The 17,296-nt window shown below is 42.9% G+C and overlaps 1 protein-coding gene across 1 annotated transcript in view; it reads left to right on the plus strand.

Moving 5' to 3' along the window:
* Nucleotides 1-17,296, plus strand: part of LOC115125731 (sarcoplasmic/endoplasmic reticulum calcium ATPase 2) — a 48,358-nt gene that overhangs the window by 8,519 nt on the left and 22,543 nt on the right. The window contains exons 4-5 of the mRNA XM_029655289.2: nt 7,381-7,485; nt 16,904-17,042. Of these exons, the coding sequence (XP_029511149.1) occupies nt 7,381-7,485; nt 16,904-17,042 (244 nt within the window). The remainder of the gene's footprint in view (nt 1-7,380; nt 7,486-16,903; nt 17,043-17,296) is intronic.

Here is a 17,296-nt window from a genome sequence, read left to right on the forward strand (position 1 = left end):
AAACATGACTGGATAAAGTCAGGGAAAGTCTCTATTTTACGTTGGCTGTTACGTCAAATTGAATGACATGAAATTCAACGAGATAAGCGCTCACAAAATGTTTTGTGTTAGGCTACAAAAGACCACTCATTGTGTAACAATGAGCCTTGGGATTGCAACCAGAGCAAGATCTTCAAAGGTAAACTATTTATTTCAATGCAGTTTGTGATTTTGTTACGCAAGTGCTGTTTGAAGATGTAGTTTGATATGGGGGTCTGTGCTCAGATTATCGCAGCGTATTCTTTCGCAATAAATCATTTTAAAAAATCTGACAACGCAGATGGATCAGCAAGATTCTACGCTTTCGATACAGGTGAGACACTTGTATTTTCATGAATGTTTAATATGACTATTTATGTAGCGATCACCTATGTTGTTGAATTTAATCCCGCTAACAGGTTCGGTGCGCAGAGAGGTTAATGAGTGAGTGTTGTGAAATGTTTGTGCTTCTAGTTCCGACTGCATTAATATCTAACAAGTAATCTAACAATTTCCTAATAACTACCTAATACACACAAATCTAAAGGAGTGAATGAGAATATGTACATAAGAATATGGATGAGCGATGTCCGAGTGGCATAGGCAAGGTGCAGTTGGTGGTTTAAATGTCATAGGAGTAATATAAGATATGTAAACATTATTAGTGGCATTTTTTAAAGTGACTAGTGGTACATTTATTAGAGTGGATATAAAGTGGGTCTCAATGTAGGCAGCAGCCTCCCTGAGTTAGTGATGGCTGTTTAGCAGTCTGATGGCCTTGAGATAGAAGCTGTTTTTTCAGTCCCAGCTTTGATGCACCTGTGCTCACCTCGCCTTCTGGATGATAGCGGGGTGAACAGGCAGTGGTTCGGGTGGTTGTTGTCATTGATGATCTTTATGACCTTCCTGTAACATCGGGTGGTGTAGGTGTCATGGAGGGCAGGTAGTTTTTCCCCGGTGATGCGTTGTGCAGACCTCACCACCCTCTGGAGAGCCTTTTGGTTGAGGGCGATTCAGTTGCCGTACCAGGCTGATACAGCTCGACGGGATGCTCTCGATAGTACATCTGTAAAAGTTTGTCGGGGTTTTGGGTGACAAGCCAAATTTCTTCAGCCTCCTGAGGTTAAAGAGGCGCTGTTGCGCCTTCAGCATGCTGTCTGTGTGGGTGGACCATTTCAGTTTGTCTGTGACGTGTACGCCGAGGAACTAAACTTTCCACGTTCTCCACTGCTGTCCATTCGATGTGGATAGGGGGGGTGCTCCCTCTGCTGTTTCTTGAAGTCCAGGAGCATATCCTTTTGTTGACATTGAGTGAAGTTGTTTTCCCGACACCACACTCAAAGTGCCCTCACCTCCTCCCTGTAGGCTGTCTCGTTGTTGTTGGTAATCAAGCCCACTACTGTTGTCGTCTGCAAACTTGATGATTGCGTTAGAGTGCATGGCCATGCAGTCGTGGGTGAACAGGGAGTACAGGAGGGGGCTGAGCATGCACCCTTGTGGGGCCCCAGTGTTGCGGGTCAGCGAAGTGGATATGTTTCCTACCTTCACCACCTGGAGGCCGCCCGTCGGGAAGTCCAGGACCCAATTGCACAGGGCGGGGTTGAGACCCAGGGCCTCCAGCTTGATGATGAGCTTGGAGGATACTATGGTGTTGAATGCTGAGCTGTAGTCAATGAACAGCATTCTTACATAAGTATTCCTTTTATCCAGATGGGATAGGGCAGTGTGATGGCGATTGCATCGTCTTTGGACCTATTGGGGTGCTATGCAAACTGAAGTGGGTCTAGGATGGCCTGAATGGTGGAGGTAATATGGTCCTCGACTAGCCTCTCAAAGCACTTCATGATGACAAGTGAGTGCTGCAGGGCGGCAGTCATTTAGTTGAGTTTTCTTTGCCTTCTTGGGTACAGGAACAATGGTAGCCATTTTGAAGCATGTGGGGACAATGGACTGGCATAGGTAGCAATTGAATATGTCCGTAAACATGCCGGTCTGCACATGCTCTGGGGACGTGGCTAGAGATGCCGTCTGGGCCAGCAGCCTTGCGAGGGTTAACACGTTTAAATGTTTTACTCACGTCAGCCACGTGAGTAGCTTGACCAGTCTCAAATCAATCCATATGAAACGAAAGATCTGCTAACAACGCCAGTTCACACACTCAATGCTGGATATGCCCTCCTAGCTAGCATAGTGAACTTCTTGCTAATGGCACAATGTGTTCATGATAACGCAGTTTTTGTTCTGCTGTGGTTAGTGCACTGCTCTCTATTGTTCATTGAGTCGCTATTGGCTGCTTGATAAGTCGCTAGATTCTGTTTTGCCCTGGCCGCGATGAAGTCACAGCTAGAGGTCGACCGATTATGATTTTTCAACGCTGATAACCGATTATTGGAGGACCCCAAAAAAAAAAATTAATTGGCCGTTTTTTAATATTTATTTTTAAATAAAAATGATTTGTAATGACAATTACAACAACTACTGAATGAACACTTATTTTAATATAATACATCAAAATAAATTTAGCTTCAAATAAATGATTAAATGTTTAATTTTGGTTTAAATAATTCAAAAACAAAGTGTTGGAGAAGAACGTAAAAGTGCAATATGTGCCATGTAAAAAAAGCTAACGTTTCAGTTCCTTGCTCAGAACATGAGAACATATGAAAGCTGGTTGTTCCTTTTAACACGAGTCTTCAATAGTCCCAGGTAATAAGTTTTAGGTTGTAGTTATTATAGGACTAGTTCTCTCTCTACCATTTGTATTTCATTAACCTTTGACTATTATGTTCTTATAGGCACTTTAGTATTGCCAGTGTAACAGTATAGCTTCTGTCCCTCTCCTCGCTCCTACCTGGGCTCGAACCAGGAACACATCGACAGCAGCCACCCTCGAAGCAGCGTTACCCATCGCTCCACAAAAGCCGCGGTCCTTGCAGAGCAAGGGGAACAACCACTCCAAGTCTCAGAGCGAGTGACGTTTAAAATGCTATTAGCGCGCACCCCGCTAACTAGCTAGCCATTTCACATCGGTTACACCAGCCTAATCTCGGGAGTTGATCGGCTTGAAGTCATAAATAGCAGAGCTGCTGGCAAAAAGCACGAAAGTGCTGTTTGATTGAATCCTTACAAGCCTGCTGGTGCCTACCACTGCTCAGTCAGACTGCTCTATCAAATCATAGACTTAGTTATAACATAATAACACACAAACGAGCCTTAGTTTCCGGATTCAACCATATTAATGACCTATCATCTTGAAAACAAAACGTTTATTCATTTTCAGTGAAATACGGAACCGTTCCGTATTTTATGTAACTGATGGCATCCATAAGTCTAAATATTCCTGTTACATTGCACAACCTCCAATGTTATGTCATAATTACGTAAAATTCTGGCAAATTTAGGCAGCCCAAACTGTTGCATATACACTGACTCTGCGTGCAATGAACGCAAGAGAAGTGACACAATTTCACCTGGTTAATAATATTGCCTGCTAACCTGGATTTCTTTTAGCTAAATATGCAGGTTTAAAAATATATGCTTCTGTGTATTGATGTTTATGGTTAGGTACACATGGGCGCAACGATTTGCTCTACTCATCCATAGTGCGATTATACTATTACCATGCTAGCCATATGTTCAACATTGGATTTGATTTCTGTAACTGGAAGTCTTCATAGTAGGGGCTGATGGGTAACATTTGTCCACTGACTGCTCTCTGCAATAGTATTCCCTTGCCTAGATGTATAGATAAAAAGCTATTTGATGGGCTTGTGCTGACCACATTTTCAGCCCAGACGAGCCTGGTAACTGTCTAATGGCCGATTTTTTAAAAATATTTTATTTATTTATTTATTTTATTTTTTTCCCCCCAAATTGAATGTCTCCTTGTTACCAAGTTGCCCTGATTTTACAATATTGCTCCCAGTTCTGTTACCTTGACCCTGGCTCACCTCATCTCCTCTAGTGTTAGGTACTTTTTCGATACTAGAACACAAACGGTTTATTACCTCTGTCAAATGAAACTCGCATGGTATACTGGTTGAGCAGATCACGAATATCAGTGCAATGTTCCCATATAGCCTGAGTGCACCGTTCATGCTTGAGTGAACCACTTACTCATTGCTACAACACTGGGAAGCAATATGTTAGCTCCCCACTCATGCTGCACAGAAGTTAACACACTCGAATATGCCCCAGTATCTGTGTGTTAGATGTTGACAATGAGTGTGACGCGTATCCTCTCTAACGCCCAGGAAAGCCAGACTTAAACTCCCATTAGACAGCTCTAAAAGCGTTCTCAAAATGTTTGTTACTCACTAAATATGAAGTTTCGCTGAGCAACCATCTTCATTCACTTCAACAACAAAAAAGAAGGGGGGAAAGTGTAAGAACATTTCATTCTCCAATTGCTCATTACTGCCAGGCACCGGGGTATTTGGATATTGCCTTAAAATACCATCAATACATTTTTTAAACTATCGTTTGAATTTTTTATAAATGTGAATATTTGTAGCTACTTTTATGTAAATACCTGTACTCAACTTGTGCAATACGTTCCAGAGAAATCCGATCGTATTCTTCCTTTCACCTGCTTTAAAAAATGTTTTTTTAACCTTTATTTTACTAGGCAAGTCAGTTAAGAACAAATTCTTATTTTCAATGACGGCCTAGGAACAGTGGGTTAACTTCCTGTTCAGGGGCAGAACGACAGATTTGTACCTTGTCAGTTCGGTGATTCGAACTTGCAACCTTTGGACTAGTAACCTTTCGGTTACTAGTCCAAAGCTCTAACCACTCTAGGCTACCCTGCCGCTCAATTTGAAGCTTACCGGTAGTCCCAGCCATGTGGTGTTTGTTTACAAGCACACAACGACAAGAGACCGGAGCCTAGTTACAGTATGGAATTCACAACAAAATGTTTGCCAGCTAGATCTCTTCTAAATATTTAAGTCAACGGTCTAAAATGTGGTAAATACTGTGTAGTTGTGAATTTGGTTTGCACATTTAGTAGCTAAGTCGTTAGCTTCTTCCAAAATCAAGTTTTGTTTGTTAACTGCAGAGAATTCAGTCCTGGATCAAGAGCGTTGCGGTCTTACATTTGTTTCATCCATGGAGCAAACTGAGGAGCATTTTTTTCTTTCTTGTATAACTTAATGAGCTGGGAATTCTCTCTTTACAAATACTTTAGATAAGCAACTGTATAAAATGTTTGCAATGCTCATTAGTATTTAGTTAGCATTGCTGTACTTGTTAGCATTGCTAACCTTCGTTTTACACTAGCAACCAATGCTCATTAGTATTTAGTTAGCATTGCTGTACTTGTTAGCTTTGCTAACCTTCGTTTTACACTAGCAACCATTGTGTTCAGTTTCGGTATTACCGAATATCCCGGTATGGCACAAGGTCGGTATGACAATCTGGATACCGGCCAAGCATAGTTGCTTGTACATTTTTATTTCAACCTTTTCTGGAAGTACATACCGGACCATTTTTACCATTCAAATGAATTAGTATTATGTTTTTGTTATTTTTTTATTGTAATTAGCCGACATGAACCTTTTCATGGAAATATTTGTCTGTCTTTATTCCTCAGATAAAGCACCAACATTGTATACAGACAGGTCTGCTCATTTGCGGTCATTTTTATAATTTTTCAATGGCAACCTTGAGAGTGTGGTCTGAGCTGTTCATTGAATGATATTCAATCTGTAAGTCACGACGTGGGATACGTATGCGCGGTGGTTTGACAGTGAGTAGCTTTCCAGCGACAGCATATTCGAATAAGTAAATAATCAAAAGTACACTTCACCAAGCAGCCCTGTTCTCAAAGCTAGCCAGCGAGGTAGTTGGCCTAGCTAGTGAGCAACCTTTGCTACTTATGTACGAACAGTGGACTGGCGACGTGAACTCAACCTTGATACAAAAATAACACTTGCTGTCTCTGCCTGTTAAATTAGTGGGCTTATGTAGTTTTCGCAAAATATTCAATCTGCAAAAAGCAAGACCGTTGGCGCAGATCTATAATTTAGGCCGTGCTTGCATTCATGATGAGAAGATTACTAGCTAGCTAAATTAGAATGTTTGACTAAAACCAGTGCGGCAAGCATTTTCCTGCATGAACGTTTTCTGTCATCGCCTCAATTCACTGGGCCATGGACTCTACAAGGTGTTCCGCAGGGATGCTGGCCCATGTTGACTTCAGTGCTTAGCATGGTTGTGTTAAGTTGGTTGAATGTCCTTTGGGTGGTGGGCCATTCTTGATCCACATGGGGAGTGTGAACCCAGCAGCGTTGCAGTTCTTGGCACGTTCAAATCGTTGTGCCTGGCACCTACTACCATACCCCGTTCAAAGGCACGTAAATATTTTGTCTTGCCCATTCACCCTCTGAATGGCACACGTGCACAATTGATGTCTTAGGTTAAAGAAGGATTTTTAAGCCTAGTCTCCTCCCCTTCCTCTACACTGATTTTGAAGTGGGTTTAACAAGTGTCATAAGGGATCATGGCATTCACCTGGTCAGTCTGTCATGGAAAGATCAGGTGCTCCTAACGTTTTGTACAAAAGGCGTAATTTCGATTATGGTTTCGGTAAGAGAACATTACGTAACAGCCAACGTGTGCTTGTCAAGCTCTTATTTCGAGTTTGACATAGTGTTTCTTTACATGACCGTTGACTTGTAAAGCACTAGTGAATTTACTCAATGCAAAATGGTGACATCTAGTGGTTTCATTATGAAGTGCATGTTACTGTATTTCACTGCATAGTTTGTAAACAGTGCGGTTTCAGATGTACTTTGAGACAGTTTAGTGTGCTTGTGATGCTTCAGCATCAACCCATCTGCATGCGTATCCACTGCTGTAGAAACCTCTTTAAGTTGTACCTAAGGTAAACTGAACAAGTGTTTTTGTATTTGCTCTTTGGTGGTTCATGTAAACTAAAAATAAAATATTCTGTTAATTTGTGTTTAGAAATCATTTAGAGTATCTGTTGTTAATCCTCTGGGAACACAATTTTTTTTTTTTAGAAGTGGAATGAAAAATACCATCTCGACAGATCGGTGACTTTTGCCTCCCTAAAATCTGTATCAGACCCAAAAATCCCATATCATTGGAGCTGTAGTTAGATAGGTAAAAATGAAGTCAAATGAATAGGAGGATTTGTATAATTCATTCATTAATGCATACGTGGCAATTTTTTTACCTCACATTTATCGTGATACCAAACCTGGTATCGTTACAAGACTAATCTCTACATCCTGATATCTGATTGAGATGTTAATATCTGGTAGTGCAGGGCATAATGTCTAAATCTGTTATGCATGTATTGTTGTCTGACTCGTCTGCCTGTTTGTCCTCTGTTAGGTGCTGGCCTGGTTTGAGGAGGGAGAGGAGACCATCACCGCATTCGTTGAGCCTTTTGTAATTTTGCTGATTCTTATAGCCAATGCCATTGTGGGTGTCTGGCAGGTAAGCAGATCTTTTGAAATATTTTCCTTTTTATGTGGTTAGCTTAGTTATTCTTTGGGGTCGGATTTACCGTCCTAGCCAAACAGTAATTGTTATTTGATTGTAGTAGACCTAGCTTATGATGGGATCAGGCCATATAACATACTTTTTTATTTTTTAACCTTTTATTTAACCAGGCAAGTCAGTTAAGAACAAATTCTATGCCTAGGAACAGTGGGTTAACTGCCTGTTCAGGGGCAGAACGACAGATTTGTACCTTGTCAGCTCGGGGGGTTTTGAATTTGCAACCTTCCGGTTACTAGTCCAACACTCCAACCACTAGGCTACCCTGCCGCCCCAATGGGTCTGAACCAATTCCAGGTCACATTTTTTTGCTGCTCATATTACTTTCTGTTTACCTTACGAAAATACCTCTTATTTAGTGACCGATGTCCTCTGTGTCAAACTGCATGTAACTTCCAAAGTTGTGCTTAGGGCTGGGGCGGTTATGAAAATGTGTCAACTTGTTGTCATGCAAAAGACTGCCGGTCTCACAGTACCGTAATTGCTGGACTATTAAGCGCACCTGAATATAAACCGCACCCACTGAATTATTAAAAAATATGTATTTTGTACATAAATAAGCCGCACATGTCTATAAGCCGCAGGTGCCTACTGGTACATTGAAACATGCCTATAAGCCGCAGGTGCCTACTGGTACATTGAAACAAATGAACTTTACACAGCCTTTAAACGAAACACTGCTTGTAACAAAAATAAATAGGCTTTAACGAAACACGGCTTGTAACAAATTAAAACGGTAGCCTACCAAGAAAGTCATTGGTCACTATCTTCCTCCTCCTGTGCACTGAAACCACTGAAGTCATCTCCTTCGGTGTCGGAGTTGAATAGCCTCAGAATTGCTTCATCCGATGTTGGATCGTTTTCATTGTCGCTCTCGTCACTTTCATCCGGAGGCAAATACCCCGCTGAGCTCATGCTGCCCCTTCAACACGCAGCAGACCAGCCGTTCGAAACCCGTTGATGATAGTGGATTTTTTGACAATGCTCCACGCTGTCAGGACCCACTGGCAGACTTGACCATAAGATGCTCTTCGCCTGCGGCCCGTTTTAGTGAAGGATTTCTCCCCACTTGTCATCCAAGCCTCCCACTGAACACGGAGCGCCACCTTAAATGCACGATTTACACTGATGTCGAGTGGCTGCAAATACTTTGGGCCATCTGCTTTTCTTCCCTCTGAAAGCTTTTGTCTTTCTACACTGAGTCAGTTCCTCAGGCTGCTGTTTCCAACGTCTTATCATCGACTCATTAAGGCCAAGCTCCCAAGCAGCAGCTCTATTTCCTTTTCCAACAGCCAGATCGATCGCCTTCAACTTGAAAGCTGCATCATATGCATTTCTCCGTGTCTTTGCCATGATGAGGGTGACAAAATTACTACCGTAATCAGAATGATGGGAAGTTTGAGCGCGCTAGATTTACGTCACATTATGTGACGGTGCTCAGTTTTTTTGGCGGCATGAATCTTGTGAAAGCGGGAAAAATCCATAAATTAGCCGCGTCATTGTATAAACCGCGAGGTTCAAAGTGTGGGAATAAAGTAGCGGCTTATAGTCCGGAAATTACGGTAATTTACTGTTAATATAAACACCGTTAGCATCTCCAGGCATACAAGCTGCTGATGCTTTGGAACATCTGCATGTAATGTACATCAATTTAATATACACCATCGCAATGAATCGATTTATTTTAGGCAGGGCTAAAAGAAACATGAAGATAATGTATTTCAGTAGAACAGAATGAGTTTTCTTACTGTATGTTATATGGCTATGTGCCATGTCTGTAGGCTTGTTCATTTAGCAAACAGGATATGCTTAAGTCCCGTGCAATTATTTCATGTTATGATTTTAACATAATTGAACTTACCTGACTAAATTAGAAAGGATATTTTTCCCATTACAGAGCGAGTGGCTATGTTGAGTGTAAACGTGATCATTTGAAACAGGTCCTATATGCTGGATTTATTTAGCAACTTTAGAGTTGAATGATACAAACCTCAGAATGTCTTAGAAATCAAAAACATACAGTATATGGGATGCACAATGTTACTATAAGCTATTGAGAAAGTAGCAAAAAAAATCTTGCGCTCTGTTCCTTGCCTCAGGTTGCTGTTCATATTTTCACTTCTACATTTAATCAGGTCTTTACTAAATAAGTACATTTGTTTTGATTTAGAATAGCCCATTATCAAATGGGCAGGTGGGAAAAAGACATCCATATGGCCTTGAATAGTAAATGGAGGCCGCTTTCCAGCTGGTTTGTTTTTCAGACCACTCCGGTTATTTCACTTCATGCATCAACCACTGTTTAAGGAGCATGCCGCCACTTGCTATATAACTGGTTATATTCTGCCCAAACTCTCTGTGCCATAGGCTCTCCAACCCTGTGCTTGGGGAAAAGTAGTGAAATCTGTTAACCTCTTGGGGCTAGGGGGCAGAATTTTCACTTTTGGATAAATAGCGTGCCCAATTTCAACTTCCTGCTACTCATGCCAAGAATATAAAATATGCATATTATTCATCGATTTGGATAGAAAACACTGAAGATTCTGAAACTGTTTGAATCATGTCTGTGACTATAACAGAACTTATGTACCAGGCAAAACCCCGAGGACTAACTGTTAAGATTTTTTTTTTTTGTCTCATTTCCCTGAGTTGTCATTGCCCAGGGATATTTCTTAGGGACCTGTTTTCAGTTCCTACCGCTTCCACTGGATGTCACCAGTCTTTGGCGTTTGTTTGAGGTTATTCCTTTGTGCAATGAAGAAGTAGGCCAACTAGGAACTGGGTACACTGTTGAGAGTAGCGCAAGAGCAAGACGTAAAAGTATCGCTGGTTCGTTTTCATTCCTGTATTGAACACAGAAAGACCCGTCTACAATTTGATCGATTATTAACGTTTAAAAATACCTAAAGTTGTATTACAAAAGTAGTTTGAAATGTTTTGGTAAAGTTTACAGGCAACTTTTGAAATATTGTTGCGCAATTTGGAAGCTGTTGTTTTCTGGATCAAACAAGCCAAATAAATGGACATTTTGGATATATATGGACGGAATTAATCAAACAAAAGGACCAATTGTGATGTTTATGGGACAATTTTGCCAACAAAAGAAGCTCGTCAAAGGTAATGCATGTTTTATATTTTATTTAGGCGTTTTGTGTAGCGCCTGCAGGGTTGAAGTATGCTAAGGAACATTGATGCGAAAGAAAAAAAAATACCACAAAATAATTTATTTTTCTGCCTTGCGTAAAATGCGGTAGCCATGTTTTGTATAACGGCACAATCATTATTTTAATTCATGTTTTTTTCCCCAGGCCTTTACCCATAGGCCTATGCTTATGCATAAACTCTATGCTTGTTGGATGTTTTTGAATGAAAAATCACCTTAGCGCTGTCCATTTCATTCTGTTAGGCTTTGAAACATCCACAGGGACCATGTTTTTCACTCTGTTTCAACCTGTTCATAAATTTGAAGAAAGAAGTTTAATCACAGTGAGGTGAGTTTTGATAAGTGTTTGATGCGATTTACATTGATGTCAGAGTGGTTAGAGGGACATTAGAGCCCTGAGTACCAGGCCATTAGGACCTGATGGAGGGACATTAGAGCCCTGAGTACCAGGCCATTAGGACCTGATGGAGGGACATTAGAGCCCTGAGTACCAGGCCATTAGGGCCTGATGGAGGGACATTAGAGCCCTGAGTACCAGGCCATTAGGGCCTGATGGAGGGACAATAGAGCCTGGAGTACCAGGCCATTAGCAACCATATGTTTGTTAGTTGGGTACTACCAACACATTTCCAGAGTACCATTTACGTCCTGTGAAATTTTACTGTGGTCATGACTGCCGGTGTGACGGTAATATGGTCACCGCAACAGCCCTTAGTTGTTTTATATATTCACTGGCTATTTCATAGCTCATTTGAAAACGATAAATATTGATGAATTACTAGCTCAAACACTTAATCTGTGAAAATGGCTTATCAATTAGTGGGTGGTGGTTTCAGATGGAAAGTGGGGCCTCAAATCTGTCGGTGCTAGAGACTTCGTCTCTCTGGAGAAGACCTTGTGTCTTGGCTCAGGTGCACACATTTACACACACTTGTCAGCTCAGACAAATCCAGCTAAGAGAGGCCCGGCTCTTCAGCTCCATCAGCTGCAGTTTGTAATTTTATAATGGGAAATTAATATTTATGTAAAAAAAATAGTGAATCGCATCGTGTCAAACTTAAATGTATTGTTTCTGTATTGTATCAGAGCCCATGTATTTAGATGCGTATCACATTGTCATGAAAGGGAAAGAAGCACATCTCGACTCCTATCTACAGTTAAATGCACTACGTCTTTCTGAATAAGACTGTCTGCTAAATGACTAAAATGTCAATGATTGCCTCCTTCACTGTAAATTGAGAGAATTGATTGTGTGAATGAATCTGAAATGATAGACACATGGTAGCAAAGTTTTTTTTTTTTTTCTTATTTTTCTTGCTCGTGTAATGACAAGGCTTCTGGGTCACTCCAGTCAGTGACGACCATTAGTTGCCTGTGATTAGCCACTGAGCTGGTTCTCCTGACGAACAAGGAAGGGATTGGATGCCAGGAAGAGGGTTTGGAGGGATCCCCGTGGACGTCCTCTGGTCAGTTCGTCTGCCTGTCCAAACGGTCCTTCAAACCTTGGGGGCAGAAAATGCCATGAACAAAAAGACAGTTAAAAATAGATCCAAGCTTTGAGCTGAACCAGAGGGTATTCTTCTGTCCTCTGTGAAACAGGATAATTAATCTATACACTGGGCATGTAGCTACCCACATTTTAAAACCATAGTTATTTAGTTTAGAAGTTGAAGTCAGTCGGTTGAATCATGGCTGTGTGATGGTGTTGCCAGCCAGGTGCATTACATTTTTTTAAAATCCCTAGATGCAGAGGGGGATGGAGTAGGATAGTGAAACCTCAGTTATGAGGAAAATGATTAGCCTATATGAATGGTTTTCAATGTAAAACTCCAGATGTAGATATCTCTCCCCATCCAGGCTAAAGATAGAGCAGGCATCCCACCGGAGCCCCGGGCCTGGAGCAGAGTGAGAAGAGGTCACCCTGAAACCCTCGTCCCACTTTCTTCCCCTTGGTTTTATTTTAATCTGCGTTCATTACCCTGACTGGCCTGAAGCCGTTGCCTACCCCAGCCCCCCTCCCCTGCCACATGCCAAGTTCTCCCTCAGTCTTTTTTAAAAATTCCTGAATGGCACAACCTGTATGGTTGTACTGGAATGCCTCTGCGTGTGCTTACCCCTGGACTTCTGGCTTAGCCCAGGGGGATAATGTGGCAGGTCATGGAGGAGTGGATTATTGATTTGGCCGTGTGCACCTTGGTGGCAGGAGCCAGCTTGGAGGCACACAGCCTAATTACCTTGGTGGCAGGAGCCAGCTTGGAGGCACACAGCCTAATTACCTTGGTGGCAGGAGCCAGCTTGGAGGCACACAGCCTAATTACCTTGGTGGCAGGAGCCAGCTTGGAGGCACACAGCCTAATTACCTTGGTGGCAGGAGCCAGCTTGGAGGCACACAGCCTAATTACCTTGGTGGCAGGAGCGGATCATCCTGGAGTGAGGCACAGGGACTCCCTAGCATCAGCCTGCTCGTGGGGCTCAGGGACTCCCTAGCATCAGCCTGCTCGTGGGGCACAGGGACTCCCTAGCATCAGCCTGCTCGTGGGGCACAGGGACTCCCTAGCATCAGCCTGCTCGTGGGGCACAGGGACTCCCTAGCACCAGCCTGCTCGTGGGGCTCAGGGACTCCCTAGCATCAGCCTGCTCGTGGGGCTCAGGGACTCCCTAGCATCAGCCTGCTCGTGGGGCTCAGGGACTCCCTAGCATCAGCCTGCTCGTGGGGCTCAGGGACTCCCTAGCATCAGCCTGGCGGATGGCAACACAATATTTAAAAGGACACTGAATAATGCCGGACATCTCGACAAGCGAGGCGGAAACAGGCCAGTTAGTGTAGGAGGATGGAAGTGATGGGTCAACAGTAAATGTTTAACATATTCCAAATGTGTTGTCAAGAGTGAAACAAAATGCTATGATATCTAGATTCATCACCTTTTTTAATTTAGTTTTGTGAGGTAGATTGACAATGAATCTCTTGGCACAGGCCAAGGTTGTGGCGAGGTTATTTTAAATTAAATGGTCCTGTTGGGTACTTGTCCACCCACACCTGAGGGAATCCCATTAAAGCAGGTTAATACAATCTGTCTGTTTTAGTTGTACCTTTTTGGTCATAAGTGTCATTGGCCACTGGAGTTTAGTATAGAGCAGTATTTTTTTTGTTGCCTTGTGGCTTTTACATCCTGCGGCTTTCTGAGATATTCCTCAAACAAGAGGATGACAATTTTGTCTAGACATAGAACCCCGTGGTGAGTCGTTCTAAGTGTCTATTACCCACATTCCAAAAGGACACATTGTAATTCGCAACATTCTCTTGGCTCTTATTTGACCAATCGGTTACGCAGTTTACACTGCTGCTGAACACACCTCAGTCGCTCACTACAGTGTGTGGCTCTGTGAAATGCTTCACGACATTCTGTCCCTCTTTGCTTCGCTGTTGATGTCGTCTGGTGAGTTCATAATTTATTCTGCAAGAGAAGAGCCGTTATCCATCAGCTTGACTGGGGACGGTGAAGATGACATATGTTCAGAATACCCTTCTTATTTCTATGCAGTCCCCATACCCTACTTCAATAGAGGTGCCTTGGACCAATCAATGCCCACAACGACAACCGTTAACCTACAACACTCACCCTGCCGCCTGTGTTTTTAACGAAGACGTGTTCCCATACAATGAGAAATCCAGCGGGGGTACCCTGACCTAGGGCTGGGCGGTATACCATATTTTATGATATAGCGGTATTGATGCAGGGACCGGTTTGGGTTTTTACTTTACCTTCTACAGCGGTATTGATGCAGTGACCGGTTTGGGTTTTTACTTTACCTTCTACAGCGGTATTTCAATGTTTGGTTTGTTAAATGTGATACGCCATGTGTAATGTCAATTTGTATAGTTTACTTTGCTACTTGAGTCCTCTCTCTCTGCTCTTTCTCTCCATGCCTCTTTCAACACAGACCTAGCCACGCCCCCTGGGATCACTCACTACTCATAAAGCACCCTGGGATCACTCACTACTCATAAAGCACCCTGGGATCACTCACTACTCATAAAGCACCCTGGGATCACTCACTACTCATAAAGCACCCTGGGATCACTCACTACTCATAAAGCACCCTGGGATCACTCACTACCCTCATAAAGCACCCTGGGATCACTCACTACTCATAAAGCACCCTGGGATCACTCACTACTCATAAAGCACCCTGGGATCACTCACTACTCATAAAGCACCCTGGGATCACTCACTACTCATAAAGCACCCTGGGATCACTCACTACTCATAAAGCACCCTGGGATCACTCACTACTCATAAAGCACCCTGGGATCACTCACTACTCATAAAGCACCCTGGGATCACTCACTACTCATAAAGCACCCTGGGATCACTCACTACTCATAAAGCACCCTGGGATCACTCACTACTCATAAAGCACCCTGGGATCACTCACTACTCATAAAGCACCCTGGGATCACTCCTCACTACTCATAAAGCACCCTGGGATCACTCCTCACTACTCATAAAGCACCCTGGGATCACTCCTCACTACTCATAAAGCACCCTGGGATCACTCCTCACTACTCATAAAGCACCCTGGGATCACTCCTCACTACTCATAAAGCACCCTGGGATCACTCCTCACTACTCATAAAGCACCCTGGGATCACTCCTCACTACTCATAAAGCACCCTGGGATCACTCCTCACTACTCATAAAGCACCCTGGGATCACTCCTCACTACTCATAAAGCACCCTGGGATCACTCTCACTACTCATAAAGCACCCTGGGATCACTCCTCACTACTCATAAAGCACCCTGGGATCACTCCTCACTACTCATAAAGCACCCTGGGATCACTCCTCACTACTCATAAAGCACCCTGGGATCACTCCTCACTACTCATAAAGCACCCTGGGATCACTCCTCACTACTCATAAAGCACCCTGGGATCACTCCTCACTACTCATAAAGCACCCTGGGATCACTCCTCACTACTCATAAAGCACCCTGGGATCACTCCTCACTACTCATAAAGCACCCTGGGATCACTCACTACTCATAAAGCACCCTGGGATCACTCACTACTCATAAAGCACCCTGGGATCACTCACTACTCATAAAGCACCCTGGGATCACTCCTCACTACTCATAAAGCACCCTGGGATCACTCCTCACTACTCATAAAGCACCCTGGGATCACTCCTCACTACTCATAAAGCACCCTGGGATCACTCCTCACTACTCATAATAAAGCACCCTGGGATCACTCCTCACTACTCATAAAGCACCCTGGGATCACTCCTCACTACTCATAAAGCACCCTGGGATCACTCCTCACTACTCATAAAGCACCCTGGGATCACTCCTCACTACTCATAAAGCACCCTGGGATCACTCCTCACTACTCATAAAGCACCCTGGGATCACTCCTCACTACTCATAAAGCACCCTGGGATCACTCACTACTCATAAAGCACCCTGGGATCACTCACTACTCATAAAGCACCCTGGGATCACTCCTCACTACTCATAAAGCACCCTGGGATCACTCACTACTCATAAAGCACCCTGGGATCACTCACTACTCATAAAGCAAATGTGCAACTTTTGTTATTCAAAAACAAAACATACCGTCATACAATTTTTTATAATTTTTTTAATATCCTGATGTATCGCCCTGACTTGCCCTGTCCAGAGTGCTATCGGGCTGGCTGCCTGTGACTGTCCCTCAGGGAGTAATCACACAGAGGGTTAAGTTCAGCAGATCGCTGGCTGGGTACACCAGTCCTCAGCCATATCCGAGGGCACACTGATTGATGTTAAGCTTACAATATGTTAAAAACAACCAGTTGAATGAACCAGCAATGTATTGTTTCATTACACCTGATTAGGGGCTCAATTTTTGATGTAATTGCCCTTTTTTTCCCCCTTTTGGTCCTATTGTTTTTCTTTTGTGTATATGAGAGATCCACAGATCAGCATTTTAAATTCTGTGATATTTCTGTCTTACAATATTCAATGATTTGCTGTGGGATACACTTCTCTCTTGGGTTTGATTCCTTTCTCAGCTTGAGGGTCACTGTTCTTCATTCCCATCGTTGAACCATCTCTAAATTCTGTGTGGGATCTTGTCATCAACACACACTTAAAATTGACCTTATCTCTGAATAATATTGATTTGATCTGGTGGTTTTTGTCTCACAGGAGCGAAATGCAGAGAATGCCATTGAAGCGCTCAAAGAGTACGAGCCAGAGATGGGCAAGGTGTACCGGCAGGACAGGAAAAGTGTGCAGAGGATCAAGTCCAGGGACCTTGTACCAGGGGACATCGTGGAGGTGGCTGGTAAGATGCTTCTAATACACTGAGTGGTGGCTCTAACCTCTCTGTAGGAACTGGCTATTTATTAACTGATGATTTGGTTGTCAACCAACCCCACACATGACTTCCCCTGTACACTGTATTCAGACCCCTTGACTTTTTCCACATTTTATTACATTAGTCTTATTCCAAAATAGATTTTAAAATGTTTACTCAACAATCTACACACAATACCCCCATAATGAAACAGGTTTTTAGAATTTTCTCATTTATAAAAA

The sequence above is a fragment of the Oncorhynchus nerka genome, linkage group LG19 (assembly GCF_034236695.1).
Source record: "Oncorhynchus nerka isolate Pitt River linkage group LG19, Oner_Uvic_2.0, whole genome shotgun sequence".
In the NCBI taxonomy this organism is placed as follows: domain Eukaryota; kingdom Metazoa; phylum Chordata; class Actinopteri; order Salmoniformes; family Salmonidae; genus Oncorhynchus; species Oncorhynchus nerka.